The 22705-nt window shown below is 34.6% G+C and overlaps 1 protein-coding gene across 20 annotated transcripts in view; it reads right to left on the reverse strand.

Moving 5' to 3' along the window:
- The window catches only part of MIA2 (MIA SH3 domain ER export factor 2), a 139044-nt gene that overhangs the window by 35459 nt on the left and 80880 nt on the right, over positions 1-22705 (reverse strand). For all 20 annotated transcript variants that reach the window (XM_056810984.1, XM_056810983.1, XM_056810987.1 and 17 more), the window contains 6 exons: positions 17778-17900; positions 14202-14319; positions 13123-13169; positions 12263-12353; positions 5492-5630; positions 4158-4259 (listed from right to left, as the gene is read on the reverse strand). In XM_056810984.1, coding sequence (XP_056666962.1) covers positions 4158-4259; positions 5492-5630; positions 12263-12353; positions 13123-13169; positions 14202-14319; positions 17778-17900 — 620 coding nt within the window. The remainder of the gene's footprint in view (positions 1-4157; positions 4260-5491; positions 5631-12262; positions 12354-13122; positions 13170-14201; positions 14320-17777; positions 17901-22705) is intronic.

Below are 22705 nucleotides of genomic sequence, written 5' to 3' on the forward strand. Positions count from 1 at the left end.
TCCTGAATGCTAGGTGTAAGTGTGGACTTCACAGTGTAAGAGGGTAGATATTCATCCTGCTCAAAAGAACTTCTAGAGGGATATAATACTGAAGAACTAAAGGAGAATTTTTCTCTGTAGAGCTTCTAGTTTCCAAATGAGATGTAATCACTGTTTCTAAGACAGAATAGTAGTAAGGGCTGACAGAGGGAGAAATACCAAAAGGTACATCTAGTCTTTTCCCTTGAGATGCCATTTCATTGCATGCCATTCTCCTAAAAGGCACCCTTACTGCTTACAGCAGACCCTTCCTAACTGCAGAAGACTGAAATGTTATTCCATGTATGCTGGTCTTGCCTGGACTCTTCCTGACAAAAGGTGACAAATTCCATCCTGATCCCTATCTCCTGTGCTATCTTTTCCTGCTTGCCTGGATCTCCTGGTCTGCCTATAGGAAAGAGAGAAAAGTAATTTCCAGTAGCTTCCCTCTGGTTCCATCACATAGGATGCCTAATATACTGACAGGACTCCACCTGGGAGGCCAAACCTTTAGAGATATTGATAATCCACCAGAATTAATTTGAAAGGGATTTACTAACTCCCATCAGGTCATCCAAGTGATTCCAAACTTCTAGCTGTCATTATTCAAACCCTTTTCCTTGACCTCTGCTTCTTACTCCTTTATTATCCATGTCCTTAAGCTCCCATTCTGTGCTCTGGAATGCTTACTCCATAGGTAACAAGCCTGTTTTCCTCTTAAATAACTTCCTTTCTCACTCCTTCCTTCTTTTGGCTCTCACTGGGACTAGATCTTTCCCAAAATACAACCTCCTCAGTCACTCTTTCCAGAACTGGTGGCACCTTCCTTCTACTCACTAGTTGAAGTGAGGAAGACAGAATATATGTGTGCTCATCTCAAATCATCATCACTTTCAGTAACAATTTCTCCTCCTTTTAGATTCATTCAATGCCTATTAACCAGCCAATCAAAATTGTTAGCTGGCAAGTTTGAGTTCTTCAATTTATTAATTCTCCAAAATGTACTCCTCCACCTCACCATACACAGAGATGGTCATACATTCAAATTGTCAATCAGTGCAAAACTGAAACCATTTACCAAGAGCTCCCTCTTTTATGATTCTCAAGTCACAGATGTATTCTGCCACTACTCACTACTATCTTTTTCACCTGTCTCACATGAAGAGTGGTCCTCCTTGACAAGAAAACCTCTCTAAATTCACAAGTGATCTCATTCCATCCCATCTTCTCCTACTCTCTCACTAATCTTCAACTGCTCCCTGTCAACTTACTACAAACATGTCCACCTTCCTCTTTAACCAACCTCAAAAGATCCTCCCTCATTTTATCCAAGCATCCCTGATAACTACATTCCCATATCTCTGTTTCCTTTTTTTGACTAAACTCCCTTTTTGGCATTCTCTTAATTCTTTACAATTTGGCTTTTGAATAGCATTACTATACCAAAACTACTTTCCCAAAAATTATTAATGACCTTTTTCTCTTTTTTATTTCTTAAACCCGTAAGGGCCTTATATCTTAGAATTGATACTGTTTCTAAGGCAGAACAGTGGTAAGGGCTAGACAACTGGGCTTAAATGACTTGTAGAACCTAGGAATTCATGCCTCCAAGCCTGGCATTCTATCTACTAAGCCACAAAGCTGCCCCATAAATTATCTCTCTTTAAATATTTTTATTTTATATACCAAATTCTCCCACTCTCTTTTCCATTAATTAAAAAGGCAGAAATATATCCATTATACATATGAAAATCATGCAAAATATATTTCCACATGAGCTATAAGTATTTTCTTTAAAAACAAGGAAAAAAAAGAAAAAATGCTTCAATATGCATTCAGAGACCATCCATTCCCTCTCTGGAGGTAGACAGCATTTTTCATCATGAATCCAATGGAACTATTGTAGATCATTGTATTCATCAGAGTAGTCTTTCATAGTTGATTACTGTTACAACATTCTGTGTACAATAGTAAAATGGCCTCTGACCAATGATCTCTCTTTTTTCAAAATATCCCTTATCTTCTGTCTTGGAATCAACACTAAGCATCCATTCCAAGAAAGAAGAGTGCTAAGGGCTAGGCAACTGGGAATAAGTGACTTGTTCAGGGTCACACAACTAGAAAGCATCCGAGGTCACTGTTGAACCCAGGTTCTCCCAACACCTTTCTATACACTGAGCCACCTAGCTGACCTTTGATGATCTCTTAATTGCCAGGTCCAATGGCCTTTTCTCAATTTTAATACTTCTTGACCTTTCTAAGTAGCTAGGTAGTACAATGGATAGAGTTCTGGGCCTGGTGTCAGAAGACTTGAGTGCAAATCTGGCCACAGGCATTTACCAGCCGTGTAACCCTGGGCTAGTTTCTTAACCTGTCTGTCTCTGTTTCTTCAATTGTAAAATGGTCATAATAATAGCATCTACCTCCCAAGGATGTTGTGAAGATTAAATAAAATATCATTTGTAAAGTACTCAGCACAGCAAACAGATGAAAATGCTTACCGCCTTCCTTCTTTCTCTTCAGTCTTTGACACTGTCAGTTACCCTTTTTTTAATAGGCACTTCTCCCTAGGATTCTATGACACTTTTTATCTAGGTTCTCCTCCTACTTATCTGACCAATTCATTTCAGGGCCCTGTCTTGAACATTCTTTTCTTTTCCCTCTATATTATTTTACTTGGTGATCTCATCAAATCCCATTGATTTAATTATTATCTCTATGCTGATGTTTCTCTGATTGGCTTATATAACTCAAATATCTCTGCTGATCTCTAGTCTCACATCTCCAGTTGCCTATTAGAAATCTCAAACCAGATGTTCCAATGATATCTTTAATTCAATATGTCTAAAATTGAACGTATTACATTTCTTCCCATGCCTTACCCCTTTCCTAATTTCCCTATTTCTGTTGAGGGTTTCACCACCCTTTCAGTCAACCAAGCTCCCAACCTACATGTCATCCATGACCCCTTATTCTCTCACCCTAATATCCAATCTGCTGGTTGAAGCCTGTCTTATTTTTACTCTGACACTGCCACCACCCTGATGCAAGCCCTCCCCCACCTCATGCCTCAACTATTATAACAGTCTTCTGGTTAGATTCTCTGTTTGAGGTCTCTTTCTACTCTGATTCATCCTGTCCTTAGCTGTTAAACTGATCTTCCTTAAGCACAGGTCTGACCAAGCGGCCTCTATGGAAAATTAATGTTGAATTGTGAAATGATTTCCCCATTTCAAGGAAAGGTTGAAATAGGCTGATTCTAAGGTCAGGCTCAATTGGTTTCCTCCCAGGCTATGAAACTGGGTTGGGTCCTCCCTTCTTTTGTTTGGATCTTTATAGGGCAGAGTAAATTCTGACCCACTGGAGAAATTAGATGAAGTCCTCAAGTTCTAGATGCCATGTTGGGAAGAACAGTTGTCTATGGTGAGGAGGAAAGGACGTGTTGGCAACCTTAAGATCCACCTCTTCCTATGATGAAGTAATGAAAGAGAAGTTGGGATTTCTAAATCTACCTTATCCAGGGCTATTTAGTAATCAACAATGTCTTGGGATGTTCACAGGAGGAACTGAGTAAAATCACAAGGGTTAGATTTTGGCCTACAGAGAGGCTCTTGCCCCCTCCCTCCCACACACACTGTTTTTGCTTAATTTGTTTGGTGCCTATCTGGGTACTTGGAAAGAATCGACTAGCTAGTTTAGTTTTTCTTAAATACTAAATTAATAAATTAACTTAAAATTGGGAAATATTGTCTCTTGAGAATTTAAATCATTATATACATCCTTACTTGTTTTTGTGATTCCCTATCACCTTCAGAATAAAATTAAAATCCTTTGTTTGACATTCATAGACTTTCATAAGCCTTTCTTTTTGGATCCTCCTCCCAAAATCTCATTATTAATTTAATAAATCAATCTCTGAAGATCATTTAGTAAGGAATAGAGAAAGGAATGTAAATCCACATAATTTTAGGTCTTTTCCCCCATTTTATATATGACTACATATAGATTACCAAAATTCAAAGTAAACAATTAAAATTTTATTCAATTGTACTGTAAAGCTTACAGTTAACTTGTAGTTTTCTTGAGGTGAGATACTGGATATAAAGAGTATAAAAGCAAAGCTAAGGTTTGTCATTTACCTGTAAGAATTAAGCTCTTCAGAAGCATGACTAATCTTCTCTCCTGCTTTAGAAAGTTTCTCCTCTTTCTGCAAGCGGTCTTTTTCTTCAACAGTCAACTTCCTTAAAAACAAAAATACTTTTGTTTTATCAATGCTTTATTAATCCCGCTACTAAGAAAAATCACTTCTTCAAAGTCTTTTTTTGTGTAAGTACCAATTGACTTGGAATTTGTTATAATCTCAAATTATAAAGCTGTTAAAAGACTTGAATTTATACTTGTTTTAAAGAATTTTTTCATGAAACTGCTATAAAAAGGCTATTAAATAAAAATTTACAAGTTCTGAAGCTATTGGTGGTCTCACAGCTTTGTATCTAAAGAAGCACTGTATTTATAGAACAAGATGATTGTTCATAATCTTAGGAACAGTTTATATTCTAAAAGTTGGTAAATCCCCAGGTTAGCTCACAAATACTATTTATAAATGTACCCAAAGTATAGTATTAATTATTATTAATATTGTGACTATACATGAACAACATGAACTTAAAACAACAAAAGTCCTCAAACTATATATTCGGGGCATTATTTTATGTCCAAAAGATCCAGACAGACTCCTTAAAACAAACCTAAAGATAAGTATTCCTTTCTAAATTGCTCTTTGCATCATACCTTCTCTGTGTAGGATAGTATAGATGAGGAAAGAATGTCATTAGGTGGACTGCTAGACTTCTAAAGTTATCTACTGGACCATTTCTGTCAAATCTTAGTAAAACAATCATAGGCAACTCTCCAAGACTCAAGTTTCAGAGTAACTATGGATCTATAATGGGAAAAGAGGCTTCTTCACTGGGAGTTTACCAAGAAAATCACAGGTTCAGAGAGAAAAAATTATATGTGTACATGTGATTATCTGTACACATACAATATGTTATATACATAAAAGGTCTGCAACTTAGATATTAACTTTTGAAAATCTGACATATGCAAAGAACTGCTACCCAACCACATTTTTTCAGGGGGATTTCAGCCTCCACTTAGATCCTCAAATCCCCTCCAACTCCTGGTTCTCAGAAGTATTTTTACATTATGGGTTAAATAAATTTTTGTGGGACTATAATGGGAACCTAAGTATCATTTCTAACATAGTTCTATGGAAAAAAGTACATTCGGTTACAAACGAATTTTTAGAATACAATCTATTTTCTTTAAAATTTTTTTATTTTATAGCCTATATTTCTAAGATGAAGGCTATCATTTCCATATACTATAAAATCAAATTACTCATTCTAAAAAGGTGAGATTTTACTTGCCAATAACTATAAAAAGTAGGAAAGTAAAATGTAATTAGTACCTATGAAGTTTCATTTCATTTTCTTGATACAATTCAGTCATTACTTTAAGTTTTTGTTGCAGCTTTTGTACTTCACTTTCAAAATACACATTTTCAGACTTCAAAGATATTTGCTCAGTTTGAAGAACTTCAATTTGACCTGTGGAAGATGTCAAGGCCAAAGGTAAAGATGCAAAGAGTAAATATTGTGGATTAAATCACAACACTTTACAAAAATGCCCATTCACAATAAACCAAAGGAAAGAAGAGTACCCAGAAAGTGGCAGGCACAACATAAAAAACACTAAAGCTTTTGGAAAGTTTTCTGTAGAGATTGATGACAAAAATGTTTTATCATCTTAAATCTTTCTGAGATTTCTAATTATATTACTTTTAACCAAGATTTCTCAAATTGAAGTGAAGAATAATAGAAGCAAAGCCCTAATACTGCCTACCTTTATTTGGTTACTTGTAAATGTTCTTTTTTTCCATTTAAAAATTATGATCCGGGGGCAGCTGGGTGGCTCAGTGGATTGCGAGCCAGGCCTAGAGATGGGAGGTCCTAGGTTCAAATCGGGTCTCAGACACTTCCCAGCTGTGTGACCGTGGGCAAGTCACTTAACCCCCATTGCCTAGCCCTTACCACTCGACTCCAAGACAGAAGGTATGGGTTTAAAAAAAAAATTATGACCCTAACATCAATTAAAATAAGAACTTCTACATTCACAACAGAACAGATAGGTTGCATAATGAAACTAGCAATCACTATTATGGACAGCTTGGTTTTCTTTTAAAACATATGATATTACATCAAATTAAAAAGTTTTTGTACAAACAAAACTAATGCATCCAAAATTAGAAGGGAAGGACCAAATTAGGAAACAATCTTCATAACAAAAACCTCTGACAAACGTCTAATTTCTCAAATTTATAAAGAACTACCAATTGTACAAAAAATCAAGCCATCCTCCAATTGATAAACAGGCAAGGGACACAAATAGGCAATGTTCAGTTAAAGAAATCAAAACTATTAATAAGCACATGAAAAAGTGTTCTAAATCTCTTATAATCAGAGAGATGCAAATCAAAACAACTCTGAGGTATCACCTCACACCTAGCAGATTGACTAACATGACAGCAAAGGAAAGTAATGAATGCTGGAGGGCATGTAGCAAAGTGGGAACATTAATTCATTGCTGGTGGAGTTGTGAATTGATCCAACCATTCTGGAGGGCAATTTGGAACTATGCCCAAAGGGCGCTAAAAGACTGTCTGCCCTTTGATCCAGCCATAGCACTGCTGGGTTTGTACCCCAAAGAGATAATAAGGAAAAAGACTTGTACAAGAATATTCATAGATGCACTCTTTGTGGTGACAAAAATTTGGAAAATGAGGGGTTGCCTTTCAATTGGGGAATGGCTGAACAAATGTTGATGATGGAATACTATTATGCTCAAAGGAATAATAAAGTGGAGGAATTCCATGGGACTGGAATGACCTCCAGGAATTGATGCAGAGTGAGAGGAGCCGAACCAGGAAAACATTATACACAGAAACTGATACACTGTGGTACAATCGAATGTAATGGATTTCTCCATTAGTGGCAATGCAGTGATCCCGAACAACTTGAAGGAATCTATGAGAAATAACACTATCCACATTCAGAGGGAAAACTGTGGGAGTACAAACACAGAAGAAAAACAACTGCTTGAATACATGGGTTGAGGGGAAATGGCTTGGGATGTAGACTCTAAATGAACATCCTAATGCAAATACCAACAACATGGAAATAAGTTCTGATCAAGGACACAAGTGATACCCAATGAAATTGCATGTCGGCTGTGAGAAAGGTGGGTGGAGGGGAGGGAGGGAAATAATGTGATTATTGTAACTAAGGAATAATGTTCTAAATTGACTAAATAAATTAATTCAAATAAAAAAAATAAATGAAATTTTAAAAAAAATAGGAACTTCTGGAGGGAGAAACAGTAAAAAAAAAATTTAAAAATCATAAACTTAAATGTTCTTTTCAAAACTGTTCTGGCTTCTCTGAGATCACTTCTCGTCTTTCTGTATGCTTTAATTGTGCTATGTTCTTTTTCTTCTTCTTCCTCATTTTAACCTTATCTTTAGTTCCTTCTTCATCCCCTTATTACCCAAACCAATTAAAAAAAAAAAGAAAAAATCTTTGTAATAAATTCTCATAGTTAAGCAAAATAAATCCCTATATTGGCTATGTCAGAAAAAGTGTCTCATGTAACACCTTAAATCCGCTCTCTCTCAGGTGGGACCCTCTACAATCAATGGACTTTTAAATGGATTTTTAAAAAATCCTTACCTTCAGTCTTAGAATTGAATGTAAGTATTGCCTGCAGGGCAAAAGAGTAATAAGGGTTAGGCAATGGGGGTTAAGTGAATTGCCCAGGGTCACATACCTAGCTAGACAGGGTCTGGGGTCATATTTGAATCCAGGACCTCCAGGCTCCAGCCCTGGCTCTCTACCCACTAAGCCACTTACTTGCCCCACTGATTAGAATTTTTAAGTCTTTCAAAGGTTTTTTTTTTTTCATATTGTTAGCATAAAAGTTGTTCACCTGTTCTGCTCACTTTATTCTTTATCAGTTCAAGTCTTTCCAGGTTTCTTTGAAAAAGTCTCTTTCATCATTTCTCATGGCATAATAACATTCCATTACACCATATATCATAACTTTTTCAGCATTACACAATTTATGGGCATACATTTTGTTCCCATTTTTCTGCCACTACAAAAGAATGAATATAAATATTTTTTTGTGCATGGAAATTCTTTTCCTCCTTCTTTGATGTCTTTGGAGTACAAACCTAGTAATGGTATTGCTGGGTCAAAGGGTAAGCCCAGTTCAATGACTTTCTAGGAACAAAGTTCCAAATTGCTCTCCGGAATAGCTAGACCAATTCACAGTTCCACTAATGGTGCCCAAGTTTACCTATAGCAACTGTCATTTTTCTATTCTGTCATGTTTGTAAATCTGATGGATTAGGTAGAACTTCATTGTTGTTTTATGCATTTCACTAATAATCTGCAAGAACTTTTTTTTATATGTCAATAGCTTGAATTTCTTTATTTGAACACTGCTTGCTCCTATCTTTTGACCACTTATTTATTCAAGAATGGCTCTTATTTTTGGAAATTTGCATCAGTTACTTAGATATCTTGAATATTGGACCTTTATCAGAGAAACTTGCTCCAAAGAATGAAGAATATGAAGAATTCAAAGGAGGACTTTTTGAAACAATGCAGAAAGAATATAAAAATAACTATTCACCAAAACACAATATTGATTCTAAGATGGAAGGTAAAGGTTTAAAAAAAAACATAAAAATTAAAAAATTGTAACTATTCAATAAGAATGAAAACTAAACTAAAAGACAACAAAATCATGTTAAATAAAATGGATAATACTGGTTTCAAATAATATAGCACATATTTCCATTCTCTTAACAAATGGTAAACTACAAAAAATGACAAGTATCATCAGTTGCAATCATTCTATTAAACAGTTTTGCTTAAAATGTTTTTCTCTCTGGTAATGTACTTAGGATAACAGGAACACAAAATAATAGATATAGACCTGGAAAAGACTTCAAGGTGACCTAAACCAATTCCATTCATTTGACAGGTAACTTACCCAAGGTTACAGGAAATAATCGGCAGAACGATACTCTGAAACCAAGAGTCAGGGGTCTAAGTAGAGTACTTTTTCCACTGCACTTTGAGTAGAAACAGAACTGGTCTTATAGCAAGGACGACTTGAGTTCAAGTCCTGCCTCTGGCATATATAGGCATTTATGGAACTCTATAGAATTATAAATTGCAGAAACAGTGCTGACTTACATTAGGAAAAGGAAATTCTTCATCTGGGAGTTTCCTATATCAATGAAATTAGTTTTAATTCCTATTCCCTGTTCCCTCTCCATAAGTACTATAGATAAATTGAGATTTCTTTGTTGGGAAGTGACATGCTTCAAAACAAAATGCTATTAAAACTATCTTAAATGAAATAAAACTAATGGCATTTTCTCAGTTAAGATTCTTAACTTCTTGGAAGCTTTTGATGCTGTTGATCATTTCCTCCTCCAAATATTTTCTCTTCCCTGGGCATCTATGACCTTACTTTCTTCTGGTTCTTCTCCTACCTTTTTGCTCACTTTTTCTAAGCTCCTATGATAGAATATCTACCCATCTTCCACTAAGAATGTCTATCTTCCAAGGCTCAGTCCTGGACCCATTTCTTTCTTTATATCCTTTCCCTCTCATCCACTTCTGTAAATTCACTTGAAATCTAGAAAAACAAGTGGCAAATGGAAAAAGCCAGCATGACTTCATCAAAAACAGATCATCACAGATTAATTTCTTTTCTGACAGAGCAAAATTCCAAAGCTATAGGTAACCTAGATTTTGGATAAGCATTTGTTGAAATGTCTATTCTTGTGGCAAAGTCATAGAGATATGGTCTAGAAGTTAATACAACTTGATAAATTCAGAATTGGTTGACTACTCAATACCAAAGAGTTAAGAATTTGATATCAACATTTTAGATGGTGTCCAAAAGAGGGCCCCAGGTATCTGTGACTTGATGTTATGCTGTCTAAAATTTTTAACAATGACTCTGACTTAAAAAGACATAGTTGGGGGTAGCTGGGTAGCTCAGTAGATCAAGAATCAGGCCTAGAGATGGTTAAAATCTAGCCTCAGACACTTCCTAGCTGTGTGACCTTGAGCAAGTCACTTAACCTCCATTGCCTAGCCCTTACTGCTCTTCTGCCTTGGAACCAATACATAGTACTGATTCTAAGGTGGAAGGTAAGGGTTAAAAACAAACAAACAAACAAACAAATGAATAGATAAATAGATAAATGAATAAATAAATAAAAGATTAAAAGGATAAATGCCATACTTATTAGATTTGCAGATGACACAAACCTAGGGAGCAGAGATATGTCAGATAACAAAAATCAGGATTCAAAAAACTTAATAGTCTAAAATATTTAGATAAATCTAATAAAATGAAATACAATCATGATAAATCAAAGTACAAGATGAGGGAATCATAGTTAAAGAGCAATTTATCTGAAAAAAACAATCTGGAGATTTTAGAAGACTGCAAGATGAATATGAATCAATAGTTTAATGCTACCTGAACAAACTGATGTGCAAAAGTGAATGGATAATCTTCCCCTTCTGAACTCCTCTTTTTTTCTGTTGAGGACACCACCACTATCTTTCTAATCACCTAGGTTTGTGAATTTGAAGTCATTCTTGACTCTTTTCTCTTCTTCACTATACACAGCCAATCTGTTTTATATCCACATCCCTCCCCTTTATTTCTACTACAAGGTTACCTCCCTGAGATTCTCATCACTTCTCGTTTCAACTACTGACAGAGAGCTTTTCTAATTGGTCGACAGTTTCTTCCCTTTCCAATCCATTTTCCACTCAGCTATCAAAATAAACTTAAGTACAGATATTAAAATGTTATTTCCCTACTCAAAACCTTTCAGCTACTCCTTATTGGTTCTAGGAAAAAAATCCAATCCCTTAAACCTGGCTTTAAAGACACCCCCCCCCCCCAAATCTAATTCCAAATTCTACTTCTATCATTATCACATTACTTCCTTTCACATATTCTATGGTTGAGAAAACCTAGTTGTTCCCTGAACTCAGTATTTTATTTTCTATCATCTTGCTGTGCATATAGCCCATACCTTAGAAACACTCCACCTTTCACAATTAATCTTTCTTTCATTCATGGGTAATCTCAGACATCATCTATTCTGTGAAGTCTCCCCTTACCTAAAATTTCTAAGAAACCAGGTCTATATATTTGTCAGCTTTATGAAAAAGAAAACACTATTAAAGTTTCAGATAGAACATGTAAATGCTCAATTTTAATTCTAAATTACTCTAGTACAGCATATACACTGTAAAGACTCAACTACATGGCAAGAATGTACATAAAATGAGGCAATAATTCTCTTAGAGGTCTATTCTGAAAGGCAGCTTGGTGGACAGAGTGATGGAATTAAGTCAGGAAATCATAGGTTTAAATCCTCTCACACATGCTAACTACATGGCCATAAAATCACTTCTCTGGTTTATTATTCTATTTCCTCATTTGAACAAGTTGTAAGAATGAAATGAGGGAGAAGTATTTTGTAAATGTTAAAATTACATATAAATATAATTATTATTACTTGTAATTAAAAGTTGAAACCATTATTTCATCATTACTTGTGCCACTGGATTATATAATTATATAGTGAAGTTTTTTGAAATCCCACTTTTTCACATGCTTAATTTACAATTATATTAATTTTACTATAACATAATTCAGATAAACCTAGTTAAAATGTTCCAGTAAAAATGAGAACTTACAAAAATCTTTACAAAGCAATCAGATAACTAAATTTAACATTCTTTCAAAATTTAAAAGCCTAAAAGTAATAAGATTACAATCCCCCCCTAAGAGTAGGAACCAATTAACCTTGGTATTATTTACAGTATGGTGGACTGCAATGGTTTTTGAAAACAAAAGTCTTGTGGCTAGGTGAACCAGTATTGAGAGCCAGACCTGGGGACATGAACCCAAGAAGATATTGGGTTTAAATCTGGTCTCAGACACTTCCTAGCTGTGTCACCCTGGGCAGGCCACTTAATCCCCAGGTATAACCCTTACCGTTCTTCTGCCTTGGAACCAATACATAATATTAAAGCAACAAACAAAGGTCTGTAAATAAAAGTAAATGGATTACCTTTCAGCTCATCTTTTATTTTATCTTCATCAGCCAACTGGGAATATATATGGTTCCTTTCTGCTTCCACGGTTTTTAAACAAGCATTCAACTTTATAAAGTATAAAACAATTTTAAATTAAAAAAGGAAAACAGCATATCAATATACATATTTATATGCATAACACTATTTACTCAACTCACACAATATCCTCTCCCATTTTTTTCAAGTATTTTACCTCTTCGTGGATCTGGAAGTATAACTATAAAGAAATATTTGTTGCCCAATTAAGCCTATATTCTCAGGCTACCAGAGTTATAACTAATAGGAACCCATCCAAAGAAAAGCCCCTGAAGAGTTAATAAAGAGCAAAAGATGTAGATACAGTGATTAAGTACCCTTTTATTTACTTTCAGCAAAAAAGTTTTAATTAAACATAATTCATGTTTCTTCAAAAGCTTTTTACAAAGACTTTAAAGAATTACCAGCACTGTAGCATTTTAAAATGTAGACTACTGATGAGGAACGGAAGATAAAATGAAAAAATGTATCTTGTACTTATTATTTAAAATGGGATAGAGATTGGAGTTTAAGAGGAAGAAAACGGGAATGTTTAGAGGGAAATATAAATAAATACAGAAAACTTATAATTCTGAATTGAACTTGGGAAATTGTTATTAAAAAATGTCAAACGTTGAAAGTAATTTGTGCAGTTCAAATGCCTGAGTGATGCTTCAGTAATAAAAATCTATGTAAATAATCCTAATCAATTCTTAAATGTGTTCATACAATTATATTTTCTGGAATTAAAATGGACACAGCTGCCTATTTTTCTGTGTATTCCTTTCATATGCTGTTTATATCATTAGGAAATACATACCTTAGCAGCATAAATCAGTTTTTTCACAGTCTTCTTTTGATGATCATCTATAGCAAATAATAAAACAAACACAACAACAAATCAATAATCAGTAAACTGTCATAATACTTTTAATCAATTTACTGTTATTATAATAACATAACACTTGCAGCTATGGAGAATCGGGTATAAGACAGGTCTGCCTCAGAATTTTCACACAGTAAGGTAGGAGAGGGAGTGTAAGAGGAAAATTATAACTGAGGCCCCTGTATTACTTCCTTCCTTCACTCTTCTTAGCATCCCATAACATCAAAATGTCAACTGAACTGCAGTGAGTTAAAATAAGATTTAAGAAATGTATTCTTTCCTCTAACATAAATAATTTTTACAATAAGTGAAATGTAGGACAAATGATCCAAAACCAACACTAAGTATGTTTAGTTTAGAGTGATAACTTTTTTTCAGCATATAAACACTAACATGAAAAACATGGTTTTATAAAGCCAATATTTGAGGGCAACTAGATGGCTTAGTGAGTGGAGAGAGCACCAAGCTTGGAGTCAGGAAGATCGGGGTTCAAGTTTGGCTTCAGATATCCTAGCTGTGTGACCCTGGGCAAACTATTTTAATCTTAAATGCCTCACCCTTACTGCTATTTGGCCTTGGAACTGACACTTAGTATCAATTCTAAGACAGAAGGTATGGGTTAAAAAAAAAACAAAAAAACAACATTTGTTATTTTACACTCTTCCTTCCACTCCCAACCAAAAAAGAAAAGGTATGTTATATATTGAAGTTAAGAGTGTTAATTTAAGAATGCAATGAATGGTGCATTAGTATATTGAAATAACTCTAACCTCTCTAAATCTCAACCAAGATTAAAAATAACAGAAGAAGGTCTCCCTAACATTAGAATATTAAGCTATGAATAATGAAATGAAAAACATTTTAATCTACTTAGTGCACACATCAAGTGCATTTTTTTTATGTTATTTTTTAGTGCACCTTACACATAACAAAATTATTAAAAACAGAAACCCGGCATCTAACTTAAATTTTTTTAGCAAAAAGAGAAGTTTCAGAAGTTCATTTCAGAATACCTAAATGTTCTCCAATTGCTGAATCGCTATTTATTTCAGCTTCACAATGATTATCAAAGACATCTTCCCCCAGCGCAGCAGCCCAATCTTTCATCTTCAGCAAGCATTCTGTCAGAGACTTGAGAATTATCAAAAAGGAAAAAAAGGTCATTCTAATTATCAGATTAATAATGGCTTTCAAATTCTACTTTATTTGTACTATCTGTACTATGATAATTAATACACTGTATTTCTAGTATTAATCTATACCATTAAAATATATGTAAGTCAGGGCAGCTGGGTGGCTCAGTGGATTGAGAGTCAGGCCTAGAGATGGGAGGTCCTAGGTTCAAATCTGGCCTCAGACACTTCCCAGCTGTGTGACCCTGGGCAAGTCACTTAACCCCGATTGCCTAGCCCTTACCACTCTTCTGCCTTGGAGCCAATACACAGTATTGACTCTAAGACGGAAGGTAAGTATTTTAAAATAAAATTAAAAAAAAAATGTAAGTGGTGGACTGAACAAAAAACCTTTCACACAGTATATTTCACAAACATTTAATTACTTCTACTAACCAAAATTAATTTTTCTAATCATTTGTTGCTGCTAACCTCAACAAAAAAATTTGTATGTGATTTTGGAAAAAAGGTAATCATATCAATGAAACATGTAAATCTCAGTGGAATTGAGCACTGGCTATGGAAGAGGGGGGAAAGAACATGAATCATGTAAGCATGGGAAAATTTTCTTCATTAATCAATTAAGTAAAATTTTAAAAAAAGGTAATCACAGAAGTCAACATATTGCAACAGGTTTCAATTTGTTGCTGAAGTACTTTCAAGAGTAACCAGTTTTGTACTGATAGCTATGGAGTATAAAATTGAAGAGTATATTTATTTCACATAAAAATTCTCTAAAAGTTAGAATAAAGAATATCAAAGAAATCTGTAACTGAGATCAATGGCAGAAAAGATTTTAAGTAGAAAATAAATCCAAAGGTAAGAATTCTGATGAGCAAAAAAAATAAAGCTGGATGTAAATAAATAAATAAAGCAGATGTACCCTCCAACAAATCATTTTTCTTTTTAGTCATCTTTTCCAATATGAGAGTGAAAGAGAACCTCAATTATTTTAATTTGAATTTCTAGTTATGACACATTTAAAGTGATTTTTTTCATATGGCTGTTAAGAAGCTTAAACTTGAGAACTACTTGTTCATATCCTTTGATGGTTTACCATATTAGGTAATGGTTCTTGTTCTTATGCATTTGAATCAATTCCTTATATATCTAATTTCCTAGATGTCAGACCTTTAATGAAGAAATCAACTATAGTTTTTCCAAGGAAACTGTTTTCCAATTAATTTTAATACACTGGTTTTATTTGTAGAAAAGTTTTAATTTTATGTAATCAAAATTGTCTATTTTACCTTTTTGTGATTCTCACTACCTCTCAATTGTTCATGAATTCTCCCTTAACTCACAACTATAAATGGGCTCTTCACCACTCTTTTGAATTTATTCATGATATGATCTTCCCTACCTAAGTTATGTATCCATTTGGATCTCATTTTGGAATGTGGTTAGAGGTCTGGGGCTAAAACTCAATTCCTACCAGACTGCTTTCCCGGGTTCCTGGGAGTTTTTGTTCAACATTAAACTCCTACCGCAGGTAGGGTTCTTTAGGTTTACTAAAGGACTAAAATTCACTGGCTTCTCACCATAGTAAAAGTTCACTGGCTGTACAACAGATTTGTTTCTTTTTTTTTTTTTAATGTTCTTAAACTAATCCAAAATAGGTAAATGATTATGGCTTTATAATATAGTTTGGTATCTGGTACTACCAAGCTCCTTCTTTACTATCTATTTTCATTATTTCTCTTGAGATTCATGGTCACTTCTTCCTCCAGATGAATTTTTTAAAATTTACTATTTTATTTTTTTCCCAATTACATGTACAAACAATTTTTAACATTCATTTTTGTGACCTGGAATGGTTCACCCCTCCTTAAGTAACCTAGTGGTCTCCCATTCCCTGAGGAGGGCTGGGGGAGGGGGAAGAGAATCACTATATTGATACTGAATTTGGTGCAGATACCCAATTGGGCATACATAGCACAGAGCAGCCCAGAACTCCTGGGCTCAAGCAATCCTCCAGCCTTAGCTTCCCAGGTAGTTATGACTACAGGCAAATACTATCCCTCCCTCCACTCCCCCTTTTCCTAGATGGCAACTATTTTGATATAGGTTATACATGGACAGTCAGGGGGCAACTAGGTGGCCCAATGGATTGAGAGCCAGGCCTGGAAAAGAGGTCTTGGGTTCAAATCTGACCTCAGATACTTCCTAGCTTTGTGACACTAGGGGCAAGTCACTTAACCTTCCTTTGTGTAGGCTAGTCCTTATCAGTTTTCTGCCTTGGAACCTATTGATTCTAAGATGAAGATAAAGGTTAAAAAAAAAGTATGCTTCAATCTGCATTTGGAGTCTACCATTTCTTTCTCTGGGGGTGGAATTGTCTTGGATCATGTGTATTGCTGAGAATAGCTAAGCCATTCACAGTTGATCATCACATAATATTGCTATTACTGTGTATAGTGTTCTCCTGGTTCTGCTCATTTCACTTTGCATCGGTTCATGTAAGTCTTTCCAGGTTTTTCTGAGAGCAGCGTATTCATTACTTCTTATAGCATGATTCTCACAATCATATAATACAACTTGTTCAGTCATTCCCCAATTGATGGGTATCTCTTCAATTTCCAATGATTTACCACTACAAAAAGAAAAGCTAAAAATATTTTTTGAAAATATACTTCATTTCCTTTTTTTTAAAATCTCTTTTGAATATACATCTAGTAGTGGTATTGTGAGGTCAAAGGGTATGCAGTTTTATAGCCCTTTGGTAATAGTTCCAAATTGCTCTCTTAAATGGCTGAAAGCAGTTTATAACTCCTCCAACGGTGCATTAGAGTCTCAATTTTCCCCACATCCTCCCCAACATTTGTTACATTCCTTTTCTGTCATATAGCCAATCTAATAATTGTAGGTGGTATCTCAAGTTGCTTTAATTTGCATCAATCAAGTTGATTTAGAACATTTTTTCATGACATGCCACTGATTACTTCCTCTGAAAACTAACCTCATATCCTTCAATGATTAATCAATAAGGGAACAATTCATATTCTTGTAAATTTCACTCAGTTCTCTATACATTTAAGAAATGAGACATTTATAAAAAAAAACTTGCTGTAAAAATTTTCTTGGTTATGATTATTATGTATTTTTCCACATGGGACTTCTATAACTTTGACATTTTTGAAACAGGTGCCTAGGAAGGGGATGGAATGAATATTCCACTGCTGAATTTCACTTATTTGACAGAAAGCCATCAGACTTTAGTTTGTTAAAATCGATATGTACTCTTCATGGTAGTTAAGTTGTGTCTAGTTTAGTAGAATAAATTTTAAATAAGAATCAAGAAAGGTTGTAATTATGCAGCTTATTAAATAGCAAGCTGAATGAATGAATATTATAGAAAGTAAAACATTCTACTGAATCCAAAAACAGTGAACAAAGTTCAAATCCAAAAGGACTTACCTTGATCTGACCTTCTTTATTAGTTATAACTTGCTCCATATTTGCTTTAGAAGTTTCTAGCATGTTTTTCTGTTCATTAAGTTCACTCAATCGTTCATTCCATCCTTTAGCTTCTTGTAAAAGCTAGAATCACATAAAGTAATTAGTATATTTTCCATTTGCATATTTAGACCAAGAAATAAAAAAAATAAATAAATGTATTTTTAAGTAAATAAATGTAGCCTGCTACTTATACTTTGCCTGGTGATAGGAATGCACATTCAGTAAGTGTTTTTTAATGTTCCCTATCTTTAAGTTTCTTATAAAGCTAAGAAAAGAGGACATATGAATACATTTAAGACACAAAAAAAATTTTTTGGTCATATGATAAATTATAATATAGTTAAACTATAATAAATTTAGGGATGGAAAAGCTTTTGAGTCATTTATCCCAACCCTCTTATCTTTTATAGATGAGAAAAAGGAGGAGAGAAAAGGCTAAGGAAAACAATGCTTGTTATTGTGTTTCATACCTGAAAGAATGAGAAGATAAACAGGGGTAGTGGCTCTGAGCTAGGAGAAGAAACTAAAAGCAAAAACATAGGAATGTGAAAAATGATTTTTTGAAAACAATAAAAAGACTAGTTTGTGGCAGTCAAGGGTATATAGAGGGGAGTAGTTAGAGATAATCCTGGAAAAGTCAATAAAAGAAAGACTATGGAGGGTGTTCAATACCAAACTGTGCCTATCATTAGTTGTTATTATTCCTATGGGCAATGGAAAGTCACTAAGAGTATTTGAAGTGGAAAGTAATAGGTATGAAAGTATGTTTTAGAATAATTAATCTGTGCCCAGTATAAAATGATAAGAGAAGGACAGAATAGAGACACAGAAAACAATGAGGAGACTATATTGCTTCCTATCGACTGCGAGAGTGGAATAGAAGAGCCAGATGCCAAGCAAAAAAAAAAAAAACAAAAGAAGAAAGCAGAAGAAATAGAACTGGTATCTGAACAGACAAGAGAAAAACCAAAGATGACTAAAAAATGTTTAGCACAGGTATGATAATGAAAACATTTACAAAGATAAACATATGATTGAATTCAGGTTCACATATGTGCATTTAGAAATATTATCTACTAAACTCTGCCCTAGTCAAATCATCTTAGGTACTATTGTTTAGTCTGTGTGCCACAGTGCACATTCCAAAAACAGCAAACAGAATAGTGAAAGGAGTGGTATAATTAATAATATTGTTTTCAAAGAAACTGTATAGTTAGCTTAAAGAAGAGAAGATTTGCAGGACTATCATTTAGAAGTTTTGGATTTGGATTTTTCAACTTGACTGCCCAAGGGCAAAACTTGAAAAGAAGCAGAGGATTTGGGTTAGATATAAGGAAAAATTTTCTAAGAATTAGAGGCACAGCTGATATTTTGATCACTGCTACCTAAGAAAGAACAGGGCTTCAAATGAGAAAAGGAGAACTAGAATGTGAATAGCTGATGAAAAGATGACATAAGAATAGGATTTAGGTTTCTGGACAAATTCCTGGCTAGGATGTACATCTAACAAAGGCTGATAGCAAGAAAATATTTAGCTGGAGTAGTATAAATATAATCAACAGGGCTTTAAACCAAAAAGGCAAAGGGAAGAGGAAAACTGTCACCATCTATGCAGCAGACCTGAGTAATGTCAGGAGAACAGCAGTGAAAGGACAGAGCCACTCAGGATGGAAAAAGCAGCAGTACATGATGACCCAGAGAAGACAGAGTGGCTCAACTCTTATTTGTTTCTTGAAGAACAACATATGCCCTGGAAACGACAGGGAAAAAAATAGCTAAAAAGGAGCTGCTTCTAGAACAAGCAGGAGGAAGTAAGAAAATATACAGCTGCCCCTGGTGAGTTAAGTCACCAGGACCAGATAATCAAAGATACTGAAAGCAAGGGCAGAGATAACTTTGCATCAGTGTAGTGATCCCTAACTACAGAAACAAGAGTTTGCAAGATTAGAGAAGAGAAAATGCTTACATGGCATAAAAAATAATAAAAGGGGGAGGAGATTTAGAAACTAAATTATAGGTTCTAGCTTTAACTTCCTGGCAAAATTCTAGAGTACAATATTAAAGGAACGGCTAAATATAGAAAAGAGAGGCAGCATTTGCATCAAAAAGAGAACTTTACAGTAAGAATGACCTGGATTCAATTTCTTCCTCTGACACATGTTGGCTAAGTGATCAGGACCAATCACTTAACCTCTCAGAGTTCCAAAACAGTTGCCAGTATGCGTGGGTAAAGGAAGTTTCTATGAGTCTCTTATACTTGATGAAGTCAAAGGCAAATCCAGACCAAAAAATTTAGAGAAAAGCAAATGGTAATTTAAAAAGGCAGGTTTTATTATGAATAAGGTAAAACAGGGTAACTTTCTTTTTTGATAGTACATATAAACTTATAGGTCAGATTGATGATATAGATATGGTTTACTACAACAAAGCATTTGACCAAGTTTCTCATATGAAAACCAGGTATGAGGACTATGAGGTGGGTTTTGAATTAAATGAGTGGCCAGTCACAAAGAGTAGTCAATAATAATTGAATGCGGAAAGAAGTCTCAAGCAGAGTGGCCTAATCTGTGATTTGACCCAATGTTATTTGTTTTTATCAATGACAACTTGAATAAAGGCATTAGTAGCATGCTAATCAAATTTATGGGTGAGACAAAGCTGGGATAGCTAGCATACTCCATGACACAGGATCCAAAAAAGATTCCAACATTGGGACAAATACAGGAATATAAAATTTAATAAAGATAAATATAAAATCTTAGGTGTGCGTTGAAAAAATCAACTTAACAATTCGCTTGAAAAATACCAAGGGATTTTAGTAAACTACAAGGTCAGAAAATCTCAAAAGTGTGAGATCATGGCAGTCAAATAATCTAATGTGGGGCAGTTGGGAAGCTCAATGGATTGAAAGCCAGGCCTAGAGACAGGAGGTTCAAGGTTCAAATCTGGCCTCAGATACTTCCCTGCTGTGTGACCCTGGGCAAGTCACTTAACCCCCCATTGCCTAGCCCTTACCACTGTTCTGACTTGGAACCAATAAACAGTATTGTTTTCCAAGACGGAAGGTAAGGGTTTAAAAAAAAAAAAAGCTAGTGTAATTTTAGGCTGTATTCAAAGTACCATAATAGGCAAGAACAGGGTGAGGACAATCCTGCTATACTCTGTCCTGGTCACAGCACATATGGAATATTATGTTCCGTGTTAAATGCAACGTTTTAGTAAAAATATTTAAGAACTGGGATATCCACAAGATGGCAATCAGAATGAAGAATCTTAAATTCATGTCATATGATAATTGGTTTAAAAAATTGGAAATGCTTATTTAGCCTGACAAGAAAACTCAGCTTACAAACATCTTCAAGTATCTGAAGGGCTGGCCTATGGAAGAGATATTGAATTCAGTTCTGTGACCCTTTGGGGGATGATAGGACATCCAAGCAGAAACATCTGTCAGAGATATGGAAAGAGTTAAGAAACAGGGCTAGTCTCTTTGTGGTGGCAAAGAATTGAAACATGGATTGGGGAATGACTGAACAACAAGCCGTGGTATAAAATGGTGATATAATACTATTGTGCTACCAGAAATAACAAACAAGATGTGTATTACAGGAGTATTTAAGATTATAGGAAACCTGAGAAGACCTACATGAACTTGTGGCAAAGTGAACATTGTACATAGTAATAGTAATATTGTAATGATTATCAACTGTGGAAGACCTAGTTACTTTGATAAATACAATGATACAAGCCAATTCCAAAGGATTTAAGATGAAAAACACTACCCACCTCAAAAAGTATAATGAACTCAGAGGGCAGACTGAAACATACTTTTTACTCCCAATTTATGTTATGTTTCTTGTTTCTTTTTTTTTTTGGTAACAGAAAATATGGAAATGTTTTCCATGACTCTGCAAGTATAACTGGTATCATATTGCTTGCCTTCTCAATGGGTAGGGGAGGGGCAGAATTTAGAAACCAAAAAAATTTTAAAAGAATGTAAAAAAATGAATAAAAGAAAAAATGAAAGGAAAATAAATGGAGCTAGATATTGGGAGTCCATCTACCTTTCCCCTTAAGCATGCCTCTCTAATTTCTGTTTCTGTTGATGAAAGCCATTATCTTTCTAGTCATCTAGTTTTGAAAAACTCTGGAATAATCTTTGATTCTTCATTCTTTCTCACTCTAGACTTCCATTTCATCATCACATGACCGTAATTCTCTCTGAAATATCTCTCATATTCATTACCTTCTTTCCACTTTTAGTATAACGATTCTTGGTGTCTTCTGATCTCTACTCTTCCCTCTACAATTCATTATTTACACTATTGTATTTGAATATTCTTTCTCCTGAAATAATCCTAGTCCTTTTCTTAGGAACCATCAGTGGTTTTCTGCTGCCATAACTCCTCATCCTGTCATTCTGACTGCAACTATTCCAGTTTTATCTTGAACTACTAATGTCCATGGTATTGATTTCATGTTCTGACCAAATGATTTTTGCCTGTTCTTTGCATGTCCTCTTCTGTACCTTTGCCTTTGTTCAGTCTCAAAGCCTACAATGAACTTCATCTCTTAATAGCTGAGATCCCTTTCCCTTCCTTTCATATTTCACCTTTCTGTTCACTTTCTGAAAATAACATTCAGTTTATTGTTCCACCATTAATTCTGTGGCTGTGCATAATGTGGATCTCTTGTATCTATGAATTTCACTGTTCACTATCTCATGTAGTTCTTTCCAATTTTTTTTTTTAATCAGTCTGCTTATAGTTTCTTATAGCTATTTTCCAACTGATGGGTATTTCCTCAGGTTCCAATTCTTTGCTTAATACAAAGAGAGCTGCTATAAATATTTTGAAATATGTGGGTTCTGTTACTCTTACCCTGAC

Source organism: Monodelphis domestica, chromosome 1 (genome assembly GCF_027887165.1).
Source record: "Monodelphis domestica isolate mMonDom1 chromosome 1, mMonDom1.pri, whole genome shotgun sequence".
NCBI classification, from domain to species: domain Eukaryota; kingdom Metazoa; phylum Chordata; class Mammalia; order Didelphimorphia; family Didelphidae; genus Monodelphis; species Monodelphis domestica.